This window comes from Cucumis sativus, chromosome 4, assembly GCF_000004075.3.
Source record: "Cucumis sativus cultivar 9930 chromosome 4, Cucumber_9930_V3, whole genome shotgun sequence".
Lineage (NCBI taxonomy): Eukaryota > Viridiplantae > Streptophyta > Magnoliopsida > Cucurbitales > Cucurbitaceae > Cucumis > Cucumis sativus.
Genome location: NC_026658.2, coordinates 7,178,755 through 7,198,625, shown reverse-complemented (window position 1 = coordinate 7,198,625; position 19,871 = coordinate 7,178,755). Strand labels below are relative to the sequence as shown.

General features: G+C 30.5%; 1 protein-coding gene across 1 annotated transcript; it reads left to right on the top strand.

The window, feature by feature from the left end:
- Positions 1 to 14,891: 14,891 nt before the first annotated feature.
- Positions 14,892 to 17,815, top strand: LOC101213980 (ribonuclease 2). Its single transcript, XM_004137114.3, has 9 exons — positions 14,892 to 15,152; positions 15,498 to 15,526; positions 15,643 to 15,716; positions 16,280 to 16,381; positions 16,519 to 16,522; positions 16,642 to 16,733; positions 16,876 to 17,043; positions 17,258 to 17,324; positions 17,515 to 17,815. Exons 1-9 carry the CDS (start codon positions 14,944 to 14,946, stop codon positions 17,571 to 17,573), a joined length of 804 nt encoding a protein of 267 aa, XP_004137162.1. The 5' UTR covers positions 14,892 to 14,943; the 3' UTR covers positions 17,574 to 17,815.
- Positions 17,816 to 19,871: the final 2,056 nt, after the last annotated feature.

Here is a 19,871-nt window from a genome sequence, read left to right as displayed (position 1 = left end):
ATGCAAATGCATGGCTAATTTGTTGGCCTAAGCTTGGCTTGTGAGATGAATGAAGATTAAATCAAAACAGAATGTCAATTTCAATAATGGGTTGGCCCAATATATATATACAAGGCCTTGACTCCATCAACCTCATACACTTATCAAAGTTTGGCTTTCTACCCATATACCTTCAATGAAGAGCTATGTAAATTAGAAGAATAACAATTTTAAAGTTGTCATTTTTAAAAATAGCAAAACCGTTTTTTTAATGATAAAATAAAAAAAATACAATAAATAAGAATTTGGAAAAACCCAAAATACCCCTATATACATAAAATGTAAGCTACTTTTTTAAAGTTAAAATAAAATGAATACAATTTAATAAATCTTGAATACATACTTGTCAAATCAAAGTTAGAACCTTTCATCTTCATTTTCTAGACCCGTTACAACGATTTTCATTTTGTTTTTCGTTTCTCATCTTCCATTTTGAAGATCTTTCTTTGTCTCAATTTTTCATTTTTCATTTTTCTTTTTTGATCTCATCTTTTTCGACGGACAAACCCTAATCTTTCCACCTTAAAGCGGGCAAACTCCAATCTCTACCTTCTTCCGTTTGAAGTTTCAGTTTTATCTTCAACTTCATCATGCATTTTCAAGAAGAAGAATATAAATATTTGAAGCATGCAAACACTATCTTCATTTTTCAACTTCTATCTTTGATTTTCAAGTCTACAACCTACGATCTCAAACGATTGAGGTGGAAGAACAAAAACCTTCACTCAGAACAAAAAAGATACAAAAGTTATCTTTCTCGTAGGTTAGGGAAATTTTAGCTGATTTTTTTAAAAATAATATATTATATTAATTATTTAATAAAATTCAGATGGAATTTGGGACATTTTATCCAAAAATACGATATCTTAGCCTATTTTATTGAAAAAATAAATTTAATTTTAAAAAATAAATTAAAATCTAATACAAAAACTAATTTTAATTTCTAAATTAATAAGGATTGAAAGATCTTCCAACTTATTTTGAAATAAAAAAAATGTTGAGATTTAATTTTCAAATAAAAAAAAAAGCTAACATCTTAATAAGAAAATGAGTTTTAATTTTCAAATTCAAAATTCAAAATTTAAAAATAAACTAAGATTTAATACGAAAACTAATTCTAATTTAAAGTTATTAAAGGTGGACGAAAAAATTCATCATATTTTGAAATAAAAAAAGGTTGAGATTTAGCCAAAATTAAGGTCCGTTTGGATTGAATTATAAACAAAATATTTTTCAATAATACATTTCCTTTTAAACACTTTTTTGGAAATGAGTTTAAAATTTAAACACCTAATGTTTGATCAGACTTTTTTTTTTTTTTGTAAGTGTTTATATGTGAATTTGGTTTTTAAAGATTTCTCCAAAATAGATTATTTTATAAATGAATTTTTAAAAAATCGATTATTTTAATTTGCCAAACTGCCATTTTTTTCAAAATAGTTCTTTTTGACAAAATTAAACAATTTATAATCTCAACCAAACACACCATTAATAATATGATTATTTTGAAATAAAAAAAAAAGAATAAACTTATTAAAATCTTAACGCAATGATGAAATAAAAAAATGAATAAAGTTGTTGATATCTTTTAAATTCTAAGATATTGGAAAGAGGTTATGATAGGGTTCTCTACGTTATTAACACGTTGAAATTAATTACATACTCATAATTGCATATCACAAATTAATTATACTTGATAGACTTTGATAAACTCATAACAGTATATCACAAATTAATTACACATAAAAGATTTTTATAAGAACGCAATATATTGAAATAATTACACTTTTAAACCAATATTGATAGAAATTATAATTTAATTAATGTTATTATGTCAAATGAACATGACTTAAAAGTCTTTCTAAACACAAATAATGTAATTGTTTTTAAATTTTAATTCATTTAAATAATTGTATATATATACCATGCTATATTTTTATAAAAAGTTAATTAAAATTTAATAAGAAACGTTGAAAAACAAACAAATAAGCAAGTTCTCGCTAGAGCATAACAAAAAATTAATTCAAAATAATAATTTGGTTATTTTTGTGATTCAACCGATGAATGTTATTTTAATATTAAAACATTATTTCGAAATAAAATCAATAGTTGAAATTCTCCTAAATTGGGTTATTTTGAAATCAATTCGAAAATTAATAATTTGGTTGTTTTGAAATTTATTTTAAAATAATATTAATGTTGAGATTCTCAATTTTAAAATAATAATTTGGTTATCTTCATATTTAAGTCGTTAATGTTATTTTGAGATAAAATAGTAAAAAAGTTGATATTTTTTAATTTTGAAATTCAATTGAGGTTATTTTGATAGAAGATCTAACATTCTCAAATTTTAAAAAGTAATAATTTTTCTGTTTTGAAATTCAATTGGGTTATTTTAAAATTCAAATTCAATTTGGTTATTTCAAAATTAACAAGATTGAATAAAATTATTAAAATGTTGAATCAATTAGTTGAGTCCCGAGATATTAAGAAAAAAGTTATAATATAAGTTGTTTTATCTTTTCCAGGTAAAAAATAATTAAGGACCGATAAATGCATAATATAAATTAATTACAATGTAGAAACGAAATAATTACAATTAGGAGAATAAGGATGTTTTGGTATTTTATAAAATATCATGCACGTGCAAAAAATGTTATTTGCTAAAATAAAAAAAAAATGTAGTTTTGTCATTTTTCAAAATTACCCCCAAAAACGTTGTTATATATGTTATTATTCCTTATATGAGGATAATAGGTAATAGTTTTATGGATAATAATTAAGCGCTTACCATTTTTAAAAAAAATTAAAAATAAGCTTATCATCAATAGATTCATATCGATGTATTGTTGATAGACATAGAAATCTATTGCTGATAGATTCTTATGCACTACTACAAAATGACAATATTTGATGCTTTTTACCTGTCAAGTATTTGTTTACTTAACATTTTTCAATGTGTCAAGTAATCCAGTGTCAAGAATAAAAAGATTTTTTGTTTGACAGTTTTTATACGTAAAGTAAAATCATATTTGACATTTTATAAACGTCAAAAGTTTGTTTATTCTTGATACGTTTTGCATGTCGAGACTTTTTTTTCTTTCAAATAAAAAATTGTACATTTTGAAATGCCCATATAATTATATTGCACCTGTTTTGAAGTTCAACAACGGTATACAACATGATCAATTGAACTATTTACGTTTTTGGAATCAACCCAAACTTTCAATCAAATAACTAACAAATTGCATATATATCATTGAACATATGCATAGAGTTGGTCATTACATACTTACAACATAGAAACATATCGTTCTTATTCATATTACAAAACGAGCTAAGAACATCGTTCTTAATCATAAAACACAAAGTATATGTAATAAGAAGAAACACAGACATCATCTTCCTTCAAGCACCACAAGACTCTTAGATAACTCCAAACTGATCAAAGAACTTTGAAATCTACAAACAAAATAAAAATAACATTAAAACTAAGAACTTTAACTTTTGGTATTTTTGGAGAAAGATTCTAGTATCACTATTCCACTATATGTTGGCATTTTTGGTATCAGTCGAAATAGTTTCATGCTTCGAGAGGACATCATTGACCTTTGTAACATGAACAAAGTCAAAATGTTTACATTGGTCGCCTATATGATGTAAGTCAATTTCATTTCTTTGCTTCTAAATTTTGTAGGTACTTGTATTCATATGTTCTTGGTTCGAAGGAAAATGTGCAATACGTCTTTGTAGATCCATCCCTCACCTCTTCTAGACATAACTCACAAGAATCATGAATTCGAAACTTGTGTAGTAGATTGATGGTCTCAAAAGCTAACCAAATAGTTATTGCCCATTTTAATCCTAGGTAAGTCAAGTTATTTTATCAGTGGCATTACAAAAAACTAGTATTTATATTTTGTATAATTAGGGGTCATTAGGCACTGCTTGCCATAAATGTGTACGACGATACAATGTTCTACTTTGACTCACTAAGGACAATATCAAAATCAACTACAAGATATGTAACCGACACGTAAGTTAATCTTCTATGTCATGTATTGGTGATTCTAATGCGTGTACAGTATTTTAAAATTTATGCAATCTTATCTTGGCAAAACAAAGCAATAACAATATTAAGAACATTAAGAAAAACCAAAAACAAACTTTATGGTGAATAGTAAAGGAAAGTATAAACATTTAAAGTCATTGTATTTTGTAGACTACTATCAATTAGGATTACTTCGTCATTCTAATTTGTTGTTTTTATGTAGTGTCCTCTACAAGTCAGGGCACCGAGTATGGATACTACGTGAGATTTATGAGAGAAATTGTGATTATCGAGATTTTTGTCGACGTGGGGTTGCGTTGGGGAAGATTCTATTTCTTGTAGTGATTGTTTATTTCCTTAACACTAATGAATACAGGTGCACTGTATTGATCTATTTCATATAAGACACGTTTAACGTTAGCATCATCATATATACTAGCCGCACGACATTCACAATCTAACTTGTACTTGACCCTCAGTATGATGTTGATCAACTTCGGTGGACTAACCTTTGTCACATTGTATATATATAGACCTCAACTCACTATATTTCAATAGGGTAGTGCCCTGTGGTACCCTTAAAAAACACTATTGTAACATTGTTCCTTATCAGCCCATCTACCTCCATAACGAAAGAACGACTATTTCTCAGCTCTCTTGCATCTTTTCTTGTCATTTAGTTTTCTTGTTTCTATCTCTTGTCTCAACTTCTCATTTTAGCTTTATAGTTATACCCCTCCTTTTACTTCCACACCCACCAACAAATCTTCAATTCCTACACATTCATCCTAATTATATAATCAATTACCTACCTCTTTCATAAATCTCGATCTATTTTTTATTATTCTTTACGCCGTAAAAAACAAGCAAACTGAATGAGACAACACTTACTTACTTGTCGTGAGTAAAAGAACGAAGATTCAATAGCTGTTTAATAGACACCACTACTTCGAAGATGAATCCAATTGTTCCTAATGGCAAGCAAAGCAAAATTAAGGAGACTTTTTTTTATCTACTTGTTTCCATTTTATGTTATTTGGTTTAAATACTTGGCTGGTTGAACACTTTAACTTCCATTGATTCGAAAGAGTTACAATTCGTATAGATTTTATTAATGACAAACATATGGCAAATTAGTGAGAAATTTGGATCTAATATTGCATAAGACGAGAACGAGAAATGAGAAAAATTTGTAGTCGAAAGACATTGATGTGTCAATGGACCGAGGTTAATCAGATAACTTCACACGTGGATGACATCATAAAAGAAAAAATATTTATCATTAGAATTCAAATATCATCTTAGGCGTTCAAAAGAAGTCATCACTACAAAATATTCTTTAAAAAGTGGACAAAGAAAGATTTTGAGAATTCCATGAGTGAGAGTTAGCTAACATTTTGGCACTGTCCAACATCCATTCAACCCATCAACAACATTTTGCCACCACTTGTATGAACCAAAGAAGTAAACTGATTGAAAATTGGTCAACTTTTTTCCTTTAGTTCTTTTTGGAACTTATACTTTTCCTCCCAATTTGGAGTTTGTGACAACTTATTTTAACAATATATAATCAATAAATGCTGTTTCTTTCTCACTTTGGGTATGATGATGAGATAAATATGTGAGATCCATATCAGCTTTATTATTAAATAATACTTCCATTTTCTCTAAAAAAATCTTAGCTTATAAAAAATAATAGAAAGTACAAACAAATCTCTAACCTATATATATATATTGAGAAGATATTATGCCATAAGATATTACGGGGATTTTAACCAATAAAATAGTCATTTTGTTTTAATCTTCTCTATTTTAAGAGATTGGATCCATATACAGTTTCTCCTAATACATCTAAATGTCAATCTTTTTTAATCTAACCTAGCTTTGATTTTCCAAATTCTTTCAAAACCTATTCTATATATCTACTCTTCTCAATATACTTTAAATTTATTTTGGGAACATATACTTAGAACTTATCAAACCATGGGCAAGCTAATATAAAATTACATAATTTGGCTTTAGATGCAAGTATTCATATGGAACTTCTATGAGTTAAATACCATATATATGATATGGATAAGTGTGTTTCTATATTTTACTTCTTTCTTAACAAATATTAAATAGCATCACATGTGTTCATAAGATACTATGTATTTCAAATCTATATAAAAAATTCCACTTGGGACAATTATTGGACAACATGGTTGTTTAAATATAATACTTTAGTAGTTCATGCTGTGTTGTTGGCATAATAAAATAATTCAAGTAACATTTTCTTAATCTCCTTTATAAGTCATACACTTATATTGTTGTTATTATTATATAATGCACATCTCAATCTCTATCTACTACTATATGAACAATCTCTATCTACTACTATATGAACTCAACACTCACTGCATGCACATAAATAAAGAGGAGGGTATCTTCCACATACGACAAAATTAACTAAATTACAATTCAAAATCTTTACTAACATCTTTCTAATTTCTAATTTCAATCACGGTCTATCAATCTATTAATCATTCATAGATACCAATAGAAATTACTAGAAGTTTATCCGTTTTGAAAAATTGCATCAAATGATAAAAATATTTTTTTAAAAATAGCTCATGATACGTATATATATATTGCATATTGCATATTGCATATTGCGAATATGGCAAAACTAGTTATATCAGACGACTATCAGACAGTAATCATAGGTCTATCGGAGACCTATCAAATGGTAATCATAGGGTTATCAACTTTTAAACTTAGAAAATGTATTGACATGAATCATGTTATTAATTATATATATATATATATTTTTTTTTTGCTATTTCTACCCGAGTCACTATTTATTTATTAATATTTTCAACCAGATTTTCATGTAAAAAAATTCTTTATATAATATAGGGATTTGTTTTTATTACTCATTTGAGTTTATATATATATTATAAATGAAGAAAGAATGAAGTATTTTTATATGAAATTTTATAAATAAAACAAAATAGTTGAAATTTTATTAAATAATTTTTAGAAAAAACCCTAGCTTTTTAAAATGTCTTCCTCTACTCTTAATTATTTCAAAAGTAGGATTGAACTTTTACATGGTTAAAAAATTAACTTTTTCAAATTTTTTAGATAAATATTTTTTGAAAGACATTATGAACTATAGAAATTGGCAGTATGTGTGATATTATTTGTACAACTGCAAAAATGATTGTTGTTATAATTTATATTTCATGTGTGTATATACAATCTAGCATAGTATTAAAATCAGTTACGTATAATCAATTTTCACACACCGACTATCATCTTCTTTATATTTACATAAAATCAGTTACTTATTAATATGAATCAAGAATTCATAATTGAAGCAAATGAAAAAGTTGAAGCGATATCATGCTTGAAAGTTGAAAAGTTATATGAACAATCCAAAAGTTATAAAATTAAATGCTATTAAGAAATTATATATTTACGTAATGTTATATGTTTTCATTTGTTATGGCAGTTGAAAAGGCATAAAATTAAATGTTGTAACTTTTCATTTCATATTTTTAATTAGTATAAATAGGGTAGTAGTTTTCTCATTTAAAAAGAAGCATTTGGGGTAAATGAAATCTTAAAATGAAAATTCTAGAATGTATAATTTTGTTTTAATTTTGTATGTTCTTGGGATATAATGCACGAATATTTGGAGTATTCAAGTGATGATTGATCTATCTTGCTTATGGAGTGTTTTGAAGATCGATGGTTGATGAGAGTTTCAAAACTTTCTCTGATCCTTGGTTTGCTAAATCATCTAAGATATTTGTATCTAGCCTAACTTAGGGGTTGGAATCAAATTGGTTTTGCATCTGTTGGGGTTGTATTCTTTTGATTTTTTTTGTTTAACATAGTTCTTAGATCCAATGCTCAGGGGTGGCTTATCACCTATTGGCACAAAGATAATTCTAATACCTAAGTGGAATTAGGGATGATGAGTTGATTATTATAATTTTAAGTTGCTATAGTTTTGTTAAAATAGTTTGTGTTTGTGGTGTAGATTATTTGAGTACGAATTATAAGATTACGTGTTTGAGGTATAAGCTAATTTAGTTAAAACTGTATTTCAACGTTGAAACTAAAACTTTCTTGAAGACTCCAAATATTTCGATCCATTAAAGTATGTCAACTCACAACCAAAACAATAAAACTTTAAAATCGTAATAATTATCTTCAAACTCAAATAATATATTTGAAGGTAGCAATGTTTATGCTTTTGATTTCAAATTGAATTTGATTATGATTTTTATTTCAAATTCTCAAATGTCTTTGACATGTATTGTAAACCGTACACCTAGGTTGGAATTTGAGTTGAGAAAGTAAGTCAAATAAGGGTTATGTTGAAGTTTTTCAAAAATATCCTAAGTGTCATCTTTGGTAAGGTAGCATTGGAGGGTCATTGTATGAGTGTCGTGGTTAGTAGAAGAAGGAAAGTCATGTTAAGACAATTAAGTTGTTCTAAGTATTTAGAGTTGCATGATTAAAGGAAACTAAGTGATGAAGCATTAAGAGAAAAGAAGTTGTTGGCCAAGTGGTAATGAAAAGGGTTGTCATGATGAAATTTTTGGTTAAGTCCATGAGCTTGGCAAGATGAATATGGTAGGCGACTAAGGGAAAAGTTGAGAACTTTTAAGGAGGTAGCTAGACGACCTAAGGCACGAGTTAGACAGCCCAAAGCACGAGTTCTGTAGAATTGGGTGAGAAAACCTCTAAGGAAGTATCACAGACGACCAAATGCACCTAGGTGAGGAAAAGGAAGACATGAGAGGGCTGGTGAGGCTAAGTGTTTGGAAAGGCGAGCAAGGGATGTGAGCTAGGCAACCATGTGCATAAGGAAGGGCATTGTAGCCAAGTGAAAATAGATTAGCTTGGCATTTTCATTGAAAACTTTGGCTTGGAACTTAACTTTCATTGAGAAGATGAAGCTTGTAGACGTTCATAATAGGTCGATGGAGTGGATTCCAAGTGCCTACAACATACAAAGGCTAAATTGCGGCAAGCAAAATGTGGCAAAGGGTTGACATGCAAGGTTCACTACAATTGGGTAACTTCAAATGAGTAGAGCTCACAAACCACTCATGCGTTTTCCTTCAAACCACTTGCAAAAATTCTAAAATTAGGTTTAGTTTTTAGGGTAAGGCTTTTGGACAAAAGTGAGGCAAGGAGGATTGAGTTTCGGCTCAAGAAAGAGAGAAAGATCATTTCTCGGGTAAACTGAAGCAATGTTTACTTTCAAAGGCTACGGGACGCATCTCTTGGAATTTTAGGCTCAACTTTTCAGTTAAGAAAACTAAGACATTTTTAAGAAACTTTTTAGAAGGACGTTTTGTCATTGGGTTACAGATTATTTTCGTTAGAAATTTTAAAAGATGGGTTAATGTTTTGGACAGAAAAAGAGCTTTGAGCAGTGCTTGAGGTTAGTCGAGTGCCAGAGAAGGTGAGGCGAGTTGGTTGTAAGTTTTAAGCAAAGGAAGTTAGTTTGGAGCAGAAACATGCAATAGGGTCGACTTTAGGCGCATGACATGCCTTGCACATAAGGATACACAACGCACAAGGCGAGCATGACCCAACCCCTGCACGCAAGGATGTACATGATGCTCCAGGTGCGTGGTTGAGTGGGGTGTGCGGCACGCCCTGTGTACGAGGTTAGCATGCGACAAGCCAGGACTGAGCCATGCGTGCACCAACCTCCTTGCCATCCATGCTACTCACCAGCCTATGTCAAAAGCTATTTTTAGCCTTTTTGGTGAGTTTTGGCATTTCTAAGTAAAGTTTTGATATTTTCATGATAAAATTAATTGCACTTAACTACCACTATTTCAGGTCAAGAATAAATCATACAAATCTATAGGCTAATGATCTAAGCCTGTATTTGTGAGTGACAAAACAAATTTCTAAATGGTTTCTAACTATGTTTGACAAGTCATCATTTAAAGTATGATTGAGCTAAATGTTTGAGTTATATTGGTTTACATTGAATTTACAAAAGCATATATTTGAAATGTTTAATATGTTTAACATGTTGTGGTTGAGTGTAGAGCTTTGGAAGGGTGGAGTCTGTGCGTAGAATCACATGAGGAATGTGAAATATCCACAATTTAGGAAGTTGTACAGAAAATGTTAGTTAAGTACGATGATATCTTTGATTGGCCTGAGAAACTACCTCCAAGGAGGGCAATCGAGCACCATATACACTTGAAGAGAGGGACAAATCCAATAAATGTTAGGCTTTATAGATAATGGCTTTCAACATAAGGAAGAATTTTGAGAGTTAAACTAGTAGATGAGATGTTGTCCTTTAGGTTATCCGTCCAAGCACGAGTCTCTATTTAAGCTCAGTGTTACTAGTGAAGAAAAAATATGGTAGCTAGAGATTTTGTGTTGACTATAGAGCTTTTAACAACGTGACTATACCAGATAAGTTTCTCATTCCTGTTATTGAATAATTATTTGATGAATTGAATGGTGCAAATTTATTTTCTAAAATAGATTTAAAAGTTGGCAATCACCAAATTAGGATGTGTAGTGAGCATATAGAGAAAACAACTTTTAGCACGCACGAAGGACAATATGAGTTCTTAGTTTTTCCTTTCGGCTTAACTAATGCTCCAACAACATTTCAAGCACGGATGAATACCATCTTTAGAGCCTATTTGAGAAAATTTGTTTTTTTTTTCTTCGATGATATTCTGATATACCGTAGGGGTCTAGAAAAGCATTTGCAACATGTAGATATGGTGCTAGAAATATTGAGAGAGCACAAGCTATCTGCTATTAAAAAGAAGTGCAAATTTGCCTTTCAAAGGTGGAATATCTAGGCCATGTTTTGTTTGGAAAGGGAGTAGAAATAGACCCGAAAAAAATTAGATGTATCAAACAATGGCTAATTTCCACTAACGTACGTGAGGTCAGAAGATTTCTAGGGTTGACAAGGTACTATAGGCACTTTGTACAATACTATATGGATCAATTGCAACCCATTTGACTCAATTGCTCAAGTTGGGAACATTTAAATGGACAAATAAAGCTAAAGAAGCGTTTAGAAAGCTGCAACATGCCATGATGACCTTCTTAGTCTTAGCATTACTAGATTTAAGCGTGCCATTTGAAGTAGAAACAGATGCATCAAGATACGAAGTGGGGACAATATTGATGCAAAACGAAAGACCAATAACATTTTATAGTCTCACATTAGCCATGAGAGAGCATGTCAAACCCGTGTATGAAAGGGAGTTGATGGTAGTCGTTTTGGCAGTGCAACATTGGAGGCATTACCTACTAGGTAGGAAATTTATAATAAAGATCGACCGATGATCTCTAAAATTCTTATTGGAACAAAGAGTAATACAACAACAATACCAGAAGTGGATTGCAAAGCTGCTTGGCTATTCGTTTGAAATTGTGTACAAACCGGGTTTATTAGACAACAAAGCTGCAAGTGCTCTGTCTTGAATGCCACCAACCGTGCTTCTCTATCACTTGAAAGCACCTACACTGATTGACTTGAAGAAGATATAGGATGAGGTTGAGAGGAATGAAAGCTTAAAGGAAATAATTGAAATTTTCATAGTGGAGAGGAAGGGAAGAATTACTCTTTAATTTGCAACATTGTATGGTTTGGTATAGAGGAAGAATAGTCATTGAGAAATCTTCTTTAATACCAACGTTAATGTATACATACAATGATTCAGTTTTTTTAAAAAATTCTTGTCTCCTTTTTTTTTTTAATAACTACAAATGAGAATATGTTTGGTAACTATTTCTATTTTCTATTTCTTGAAAAAAAGAAGCGAAAACAAGAAATTGTTTGATAACTATTTTTTGTTTCTCGTTTCTCATTTTTTTCCCCTTACCTTTATTCTTCATTTTCTTTTTGTCGCACCGCCTCCGACCATCATTGCTACCCCAATTATAACTGTTGGTGGTAGTTGCTATTGACCAACTCTAGCAGCCATCATCACCTTCAACCACATTATCACTAATGACCAACTTAAACCAACCAACTAGAAACTTTTATGATCTTCGATTATTGTTTCTTGTTTCTTGTATTTTTTTTCTCCTAATATTTTCTTTCAGTTTATAGTTTAAATATATTTTAATTATGTAAAATAAAAAAAGTATATAACATGTATTAAATTATAAAACATTTATATTATTAGATTGAAACAAGTTTCGAGGCGAAATTGATAATGATCATATAATTGTTTTTAGCGTTCATATGTTGTTAAACTTTGATTTGAAATAGTATTTTTACTTAATTCATTTGTTTTAAATTATGTAGACTTGAATCTAAGACAATTATATTATAACGTAAATGCCTCAAGAGGTACCCATGTTTTGGAAAGGGTGAGGAGTCAGACAAATGTGAGTATGGTGGTCTTTCTAGGCATTGTCGTCCGTCGTGATGAGGTGAGGTCAAAAAGAAAATTATTATTTTACCAAAAAATATTTATATCCATTTTTTATGCTTATCGTTCAATGAAACGAATTGGTCTTCGCGTTCAACTGCCAAACATGTGTCACATATAGAATATTCCTCCTTCATGCGTCGTTTGGTCGAGTTTTATGTTCGAAACTCGTAGAAAGTAAATGTAATTCGTTACTGTTATTAATAAAGTGTTATTTTTTTGTACTTCAATAAAGTGTTATTTATTATTAGTTTTGTCTGAATAACCTAAATCTCATAAACTAACATCATAAGTGTTACACCCCAAACTGTACTGCGACGAAAACACCGAAGTAGTAGGAATAGGATGCGAGTTAGTTGAAATTTTATTATTGCCAAATTTTATTCTCAACTCCTTTTAAACTATTAACAACACTCAAAACGTAGCAGTGGTCAATGTAACACCAAGCAAAATAAATACAAACTAAAACGTATATTTTATTAATAACAAATGTTTCATACATTATTACAATATTTTGACCAAATAACCAATGCTTAATCATTTCCAAAATGCGTTGAATCACCTCGCCACAAATCCTTCAACATTATTTTCTACTTGGCCTAAACAACCGACCCAAACTTTACTAAAAAATTTCTTTCTTCTTCTTTCTGCATGCATCTTCTCTTGTGGCTAAACCATCAACACTTTAACATTTCAATAAAACCCTCTTCATCCTCTCAGTTACCCAAATCCTTTTATTTATGGAGCCCTTAAACTAACTTACTCATGCATAAACTCTTCTCAGTTCGCCAGCTCTTACTTAAAACTTCACACGTATAAATTTAAATCCAACCTAGCCATGCTTAAATTCTTAATCTTACATGTCAACCCCTCTCAAATAACATTTGACATTTTCTTCATCAGACCTTGCTTTTTGCCTAACCCAAACCCCAAATAACTTCAACCACCTAACATTTCTTGTGAATAACCTTATCGCATGGTTATATTTTTACTATAAAAAACCTTCCATGCGAACTAACCAACTTTTACTTGCATAGAACTCTTATCGTGAACTTAAACTCCAAGGCATCTTCACAGACTTCTTCTGTACGAAATACTTGGTTCTTCTTGCAAGACTACGCAAAACACCTAGTCTAACAGTCAAAACTTTCACTTCTTAACTTACGCAGGGACTTTTTCTCTTCTTATCACACAACTTCTTTCGCTACCTACCCACTTAATTGTAAAAACGTATACTTAACCATAAAAGATTTTATCGCTTAATCCTTTATGCAGATTTATTCAAATGCCAACTTCTTAATACTTAGTCGAAGTTTACTTCCTAAACTCAAATTTAAAACGGGTCTAACACTGAGTTGTTAAATGATTCTTGAACTATATGTAGAGACATACAAAGATTGATGTTTGAGATACAGCTTAAATGATCTATAGTATATGGATAAGGCTGGGTACGTTGTCCTAGTAATACTATAGATATGACTTACTTTGTGATACACAAAATGAATGATCTAACGCGTTCATGTAGGTGAGATGCAAATGAGGATTGATAACTTGTAGAAAAACAAGTTATAACTTCAATGTAAAATAATGAGGTCTAAACACATATGAATAGAAGAAAATGAAAGAAAAAGTGAGCGACTTGGCTAACTTGTGAATAACATAGCATGAAGGAGTCTTATTCCTGTTTTACTGCGTTTCAGTGGCTAAATCGCAAGATTTCTGGGCAAGAAGTGAAGCTTGGCATTTCAATGAATAGGTGAGACGAAGCGTCCAACCAAGGCGTTCAACTGCACTAGCAGACAAAATTTTTATTGGCACGAAAGTTGAAAAGGACGAAAAGACAACTTGTGAAGTGTCGCTGCGACTTTTCAGAGCATTAATTGACGTGTGAGATCTTGTCAACATCAACTTCCACCTATTAAATAGAGCCTTTCACTTCAAAGCTCAATGTCTAATTTATGGTCGGAGAACAATATAAAAGTAAAGTTAAGAGTATTTTGTTAAAAGATTGCGTAAGAGAGTAAATGATCCTTTAAAAAGCTAAATGATCGTTGGGTTGGAAATGAAAAAAAATAATACAACCCGACAACCCAACCCAACACCACACATATTTTCGGGTTGGTTGGATTGTCAACCCAACTAACTCCAATTAACTTTTTACTATGCAAAATATCTTTTAACCCTATCTAACTCAACCCATTTACATCCATACAAAGTAATACCACCCTCTTGGAACCCAAAATGAATGAGTTTTTTTGGGAGAAGAAATAAATTAATCATAAAAATGGAATGTAGTTGGAATTCCTTAAATACCCTCACTCCTCTTTTTTTCTTTTATAAATATGACACCCACCAAGTCTCTCACTACGACAACATACACCAGCTTTCTAATTTCCATTTTTCCTTCTACTTAAAATGGCTTCTTTATCCATTAAAGCCAAGGCCATGGTGTTTGTTGTTGTTGTTCTTCTTCAGCTGCTGACGGTGGTGTTCGGGTTCTCTGCGGAGGCCCCAAGCAGCAGTGAGCAGAGGGAATTTGATTACTTTGTATTGGCTCTTCAATGGCCAGGTAGTTCTTGCAAAAACCCTGGCAAGTGTTGCCCATCCAACGCCTGCTGCCGTGGGTGAGTAGTTCTCCAAAATACATTGTAAACAAATGGGAACAAACCATCACAATTTACACAAGACAACAAAATAATAATTTTCATTACTGGATGCATGGATGTGTCTAATTTTGTTAATTAATTAGAAAAAGAATATTATTTTAAACCACAAAACCTTGAAAATATTTATATTATATAGTAAAACATATTAAGATATCCAATGTATATCATAAATTTAAAATATTTTCTTTTAGACTTTAGCCACATGCCAGTCTCTTGCCAAATAATTTCCTTTGGAGTTTTGTGTTTTTTTTTGTTTTTAACTTCTGAAAGCTAACATTTTTTTTTTCTTCTGTGTGTGCGTAGAGCTGAGTCCCCCACTGAATTTACAATCCGTAAGTGAAATTTAATTAATAAGCTCCTAAGCTTTGGAAGGTTGTCAATTTCATTAGTATTTTTGATTTGGATGTTTAACTCATTTTGTGTATATATGTTTAATACATTGTGATAGATGGATTGTGGCCTCAGTATAATGAGAAAGGATGGCCATCTTGTTGCACTGATGCAAGCTTTAATGAAAATGAGGTTCCTTAGCTTTCTCTCCATACACTTTTAATTTAAATTGTTTTTTTCCATCTTCAACTTCTCTCACGTATTACATGCTATTAAATTTTATGTTGATATATAGATATTTACATGTGCTTGTACATTTCACCTAATATATAAATGTTACATCAATTAATTTATTACAATATCATAGATATTGATGACATACAAAAATAGAAATATTGTTATAAATACCGAAACGTACAAAAAAAATTTAAAAGTATATAGCAAAATTTTAAACTATACACTTGCAGATTTTGAATTAATGGATTAATAAACCTTCCTACAGTTGAATATTTTTTAAATTATTGTTAGTTTTATTTTTAAATCTCCATCCACCTCGATATTGGATTTAAAATTGAAGTTTTCAAGTCACTACCATATTCTATACATATTGTAGGTTTTATTTCGTTGAATCTCTCTCCACACATATATATTCAAGAGAATATTTTGATATTTTGATATTATAGGTGAAAGAAGTGAATGATTAATCTTTGAAATGAAAATTTAAGTCTTATTTACTAAGCGACTCATGTTTGCAGATTAATATCTTGACAGAGGATATTCAAAAGTATTGGCCAACTTACAGATGTGGTACTACATCCACATGCCACCAGACGAAGGGATCATTTTGGGCACATGAGGTTCAAACTATTCACCTTTTACTCCTTTCCTTAAGAAGCTCACCAATATCAAAGTTTTGAGACTAACAAATTTTTTCTCTCTTTATTGCCATTACTAATATGATGTGGACCATTTGACATGTTACCCATTGCTATAGTATGGTGAGTTTCTTTTCTTTTTTCTTTTGGAATTCGATATGTGTGTGTGTGTTTTTTAAAAAACTTTTAAGTGTAACTTAAACTTAAGATCAGAATGATTCATAAAAGTAATTATTTTGCAGAGAAGCATGGGACATGTGCAGCTCCTGTGATTGTGGGAGAATATGATTACTTTTTGACAACTATCACCATCTTCTCCAAGTATAATGTCACGGTAGGCTTTTTGCTTTTTAAAGTATAATTTCTTCTTACCTTTTTTTTTATATTTTATCATATGTCTATTACAATATTGATATAAAAAACAAATTCAATAGTTGAGTTTGGGTATTAAATTTGGGTGTCTTATTTGTTAACAGAAAGTTTTGAGTGATGCTGGATTTGTAGCTTCCAATACTGAAAAGTATCCTATTGAAGATGTGGTAGCTGCAATTAAGAATGAATTCAATAATGCAACTCCAAAGATTAGTTGTGCTAAAAAGGGGGCTGTCAAAGAACTTTGGTTATGCTTTGACAAAAGCTTTGAGGTAATAGTTTTTTTCCTTCTATTTTGAACCAGTTTTGTAGGCTCTTGATACTATCTTGTATCAACCTAGAGAGTAGTCTTAACAAAATTACATCTTTCTACCCTAAAAGACATGAATTCTTAGTTTATTTCTAGAAAAAGAAAGACAATTACCTATCTTTTAAAATATTCTTAATTACAAGATACTAACCAAAGTAAATATGTACTTGTTACAGCCACGTGACTGCAATCTACCGAATTCATGCCCCGATTTCATCAAGTTCCCAACATATGAACCTCAGGGTATGCTTTTCCTTTCCTTAGTTAAAATTAAGAAACTAATTTTAGAGTTTGATTGCATATGGAATAATGTCATCAAATCATTACTATACTCAAGAGCTTAAGTTAATTAGCTAATAATTAATATATATGATATATACTTAATCCTGTTTAATACATTGCTTTTAACATATTTGTATTATTTACGATGCAGAGCCTAACAAGGTTGAGGGAGCAATTCCATGGATTGCTGATGTTGAAGAAATTATTTAACCTTTTCATTTAAACCTAAAAGAGATGGCTAGCTAGAGGAACCCTTTAATGATTAACATTTTGGCAATGTCTTTTGGGCAATGCCTTTGTGATCTTAAGCTCACCCAAATTTCTTTGAGTTGAAAAGATGCATTATGCATGTGGGTTTGCTTTTCCAAATAAAAAGGCAGTTGATAATAAAACAATAAGTTGATGAAATTGGTTGCGTTTTCAATTTATTTATTCTATCTGCTTCCTTTTAACAGATTTTACAGTTTGGATGTTAATTACCTTTCAGTTTGGATGTTAATTACCACCTATTTTTAAAGTTAATTTTCATATATATAAAGAACTGGCAAAATATTAACGGCTTATCTAACAAAATTAAAAAGTGCATGGAATTGGTAATTTTTTCAAATATTTCGGATTTGTCATTTCTTTTCATCGTCTTTCTTCTCTTTCTCTTCTGCAATTTTGTTTTTATTTCCATCGTCTTTGTTTATTCTTCTGCCGTTTTTCTTTTATTTTTTTCAAACTATTATTTGGTTCAAGATTGTGTACCAAATATAAAAGATCTATTTTTTATTTCTTTTTAAAAAAAATTATTTAGTTGTTCAAAATATAAAATATTGTGAAAAAAATTGTTGAGATATTGGATAACCAAATTTAAACGATCTTATACCAAAAGAGCCCAATCTAAACGATTGTACAAAGAATCTTAAAAGATCGTTTAGATTTTGGTAGCCAAATTTAAATGATCAAATTTAAACAATCATGTTTCAAATATAAACAATCGTGTTCCAAATGTAAACGATCAAATTTAAACAATCGTGTATCAAATGTAAACGATCATTTTCCAAATATAAACGATAATTTTCCTAATACAAACATTCATTTTCTAAATATAAACAATCATTTTTCTAAATATAAACAACCATGTTTCAAATATAAACGATCGTGTGCAAAATTCAAATATAAAATGAATATTGAACCTTTCTCTTACGTGTGGCAGAGTGATGTCGGGGAAAGTTAAATATTAATTTCAAACGTTAACTTTCTCCGACGTCCCTCTGCCACACGTCGGAAAAAGGTGACGTTTTGAAATTACTAGTACACATTTCCATGACATGTGGTAGAGGGACGTCGGGGAAAGTTGACATTTGAAATTAATATTATTTAACTTTCCCCTACATCCCCTCTACCACATATCGGGGAAACGTGTACTATTAATTTCAAAATGTCACATTTTCTCGACGTGTGGCAGAGGGACGTCGGGGAAAGATGACGTTTTGAAATTCATATTTGAACTTTCCCCGACGCCCATGTACCACACGTCCGAAAAAGTTCAAATATTAATTTCAAAACGTGGACTTTTTCCGCTGTTTTACTAAAGACGTTGGGGAAATATGACTTACCCCGACATCTTCGAGCATATCAGGGATTGTTTACTCTAGTTTTCCCCTTCAACATAGAACGCAATATGTGAATGAAAGAAAAGAAAAGTCGAGAGAGAGAGCTGAGAGAGTGTTTATAGGGTGGTTGTTTACTAAATTGGAGGTTGGGGGAGAGAGTGTTTATTGAAATTGAGATTGGGGGGTGTTTATCGAATTCGATATTGAAATTGATATTAAATATGAATTTCACTTTCAAATTGCATTTGAATTTTTTAAAATGTTAGCTACCCTATCTAAAAATGTTGCGTGTTTAGGAGGAGTCTTCATACACCACTGAAGTGATCAGGGTGTTTAAAACATTAGATAACATGTAGTGAATGGGAGATTGAACATAACTTATTCATAGAGTAAGTTTGAGTAGTTGGAGTATTTGAGAGAAGAGGTATAAAAATAATGCAACATATTTATTTGTTTAGGCTTTTAACAAGATGGACAAGAGTTGGGTGAAACTTAGGGATAAGTTTTCGATTGAGTACAAAGAATGAGTTTTCCAATTTTTAGAGGTTGCAAAAGATCATATCAATATTTACGAAAAAAAAATAAGTTGTCCATGCAAGAAATGTATGAATTCAAATTGGGACTCATTAGAGGATGTGAGGCGACATCTATTAACCACTGGAATAGTCTTCTCTTATACAAAGAGAGTGTATCATGGAGATGAAGGGATAAAAGTTTTATGACAGCGGAAGAATTTAAAGAACCGTTACTCAAATTAATTTGAGAATTTTAAAATACCAGTATATTGGTAAAATTTTAGAATCAAAATTTTAAATAAAAACTAAGCACGTTTTTAAATTAAAAGATACAGATAACTTACTTTCGATGACGTCTTTGAATCTACAAATCACCGAATTAGAGACATCAC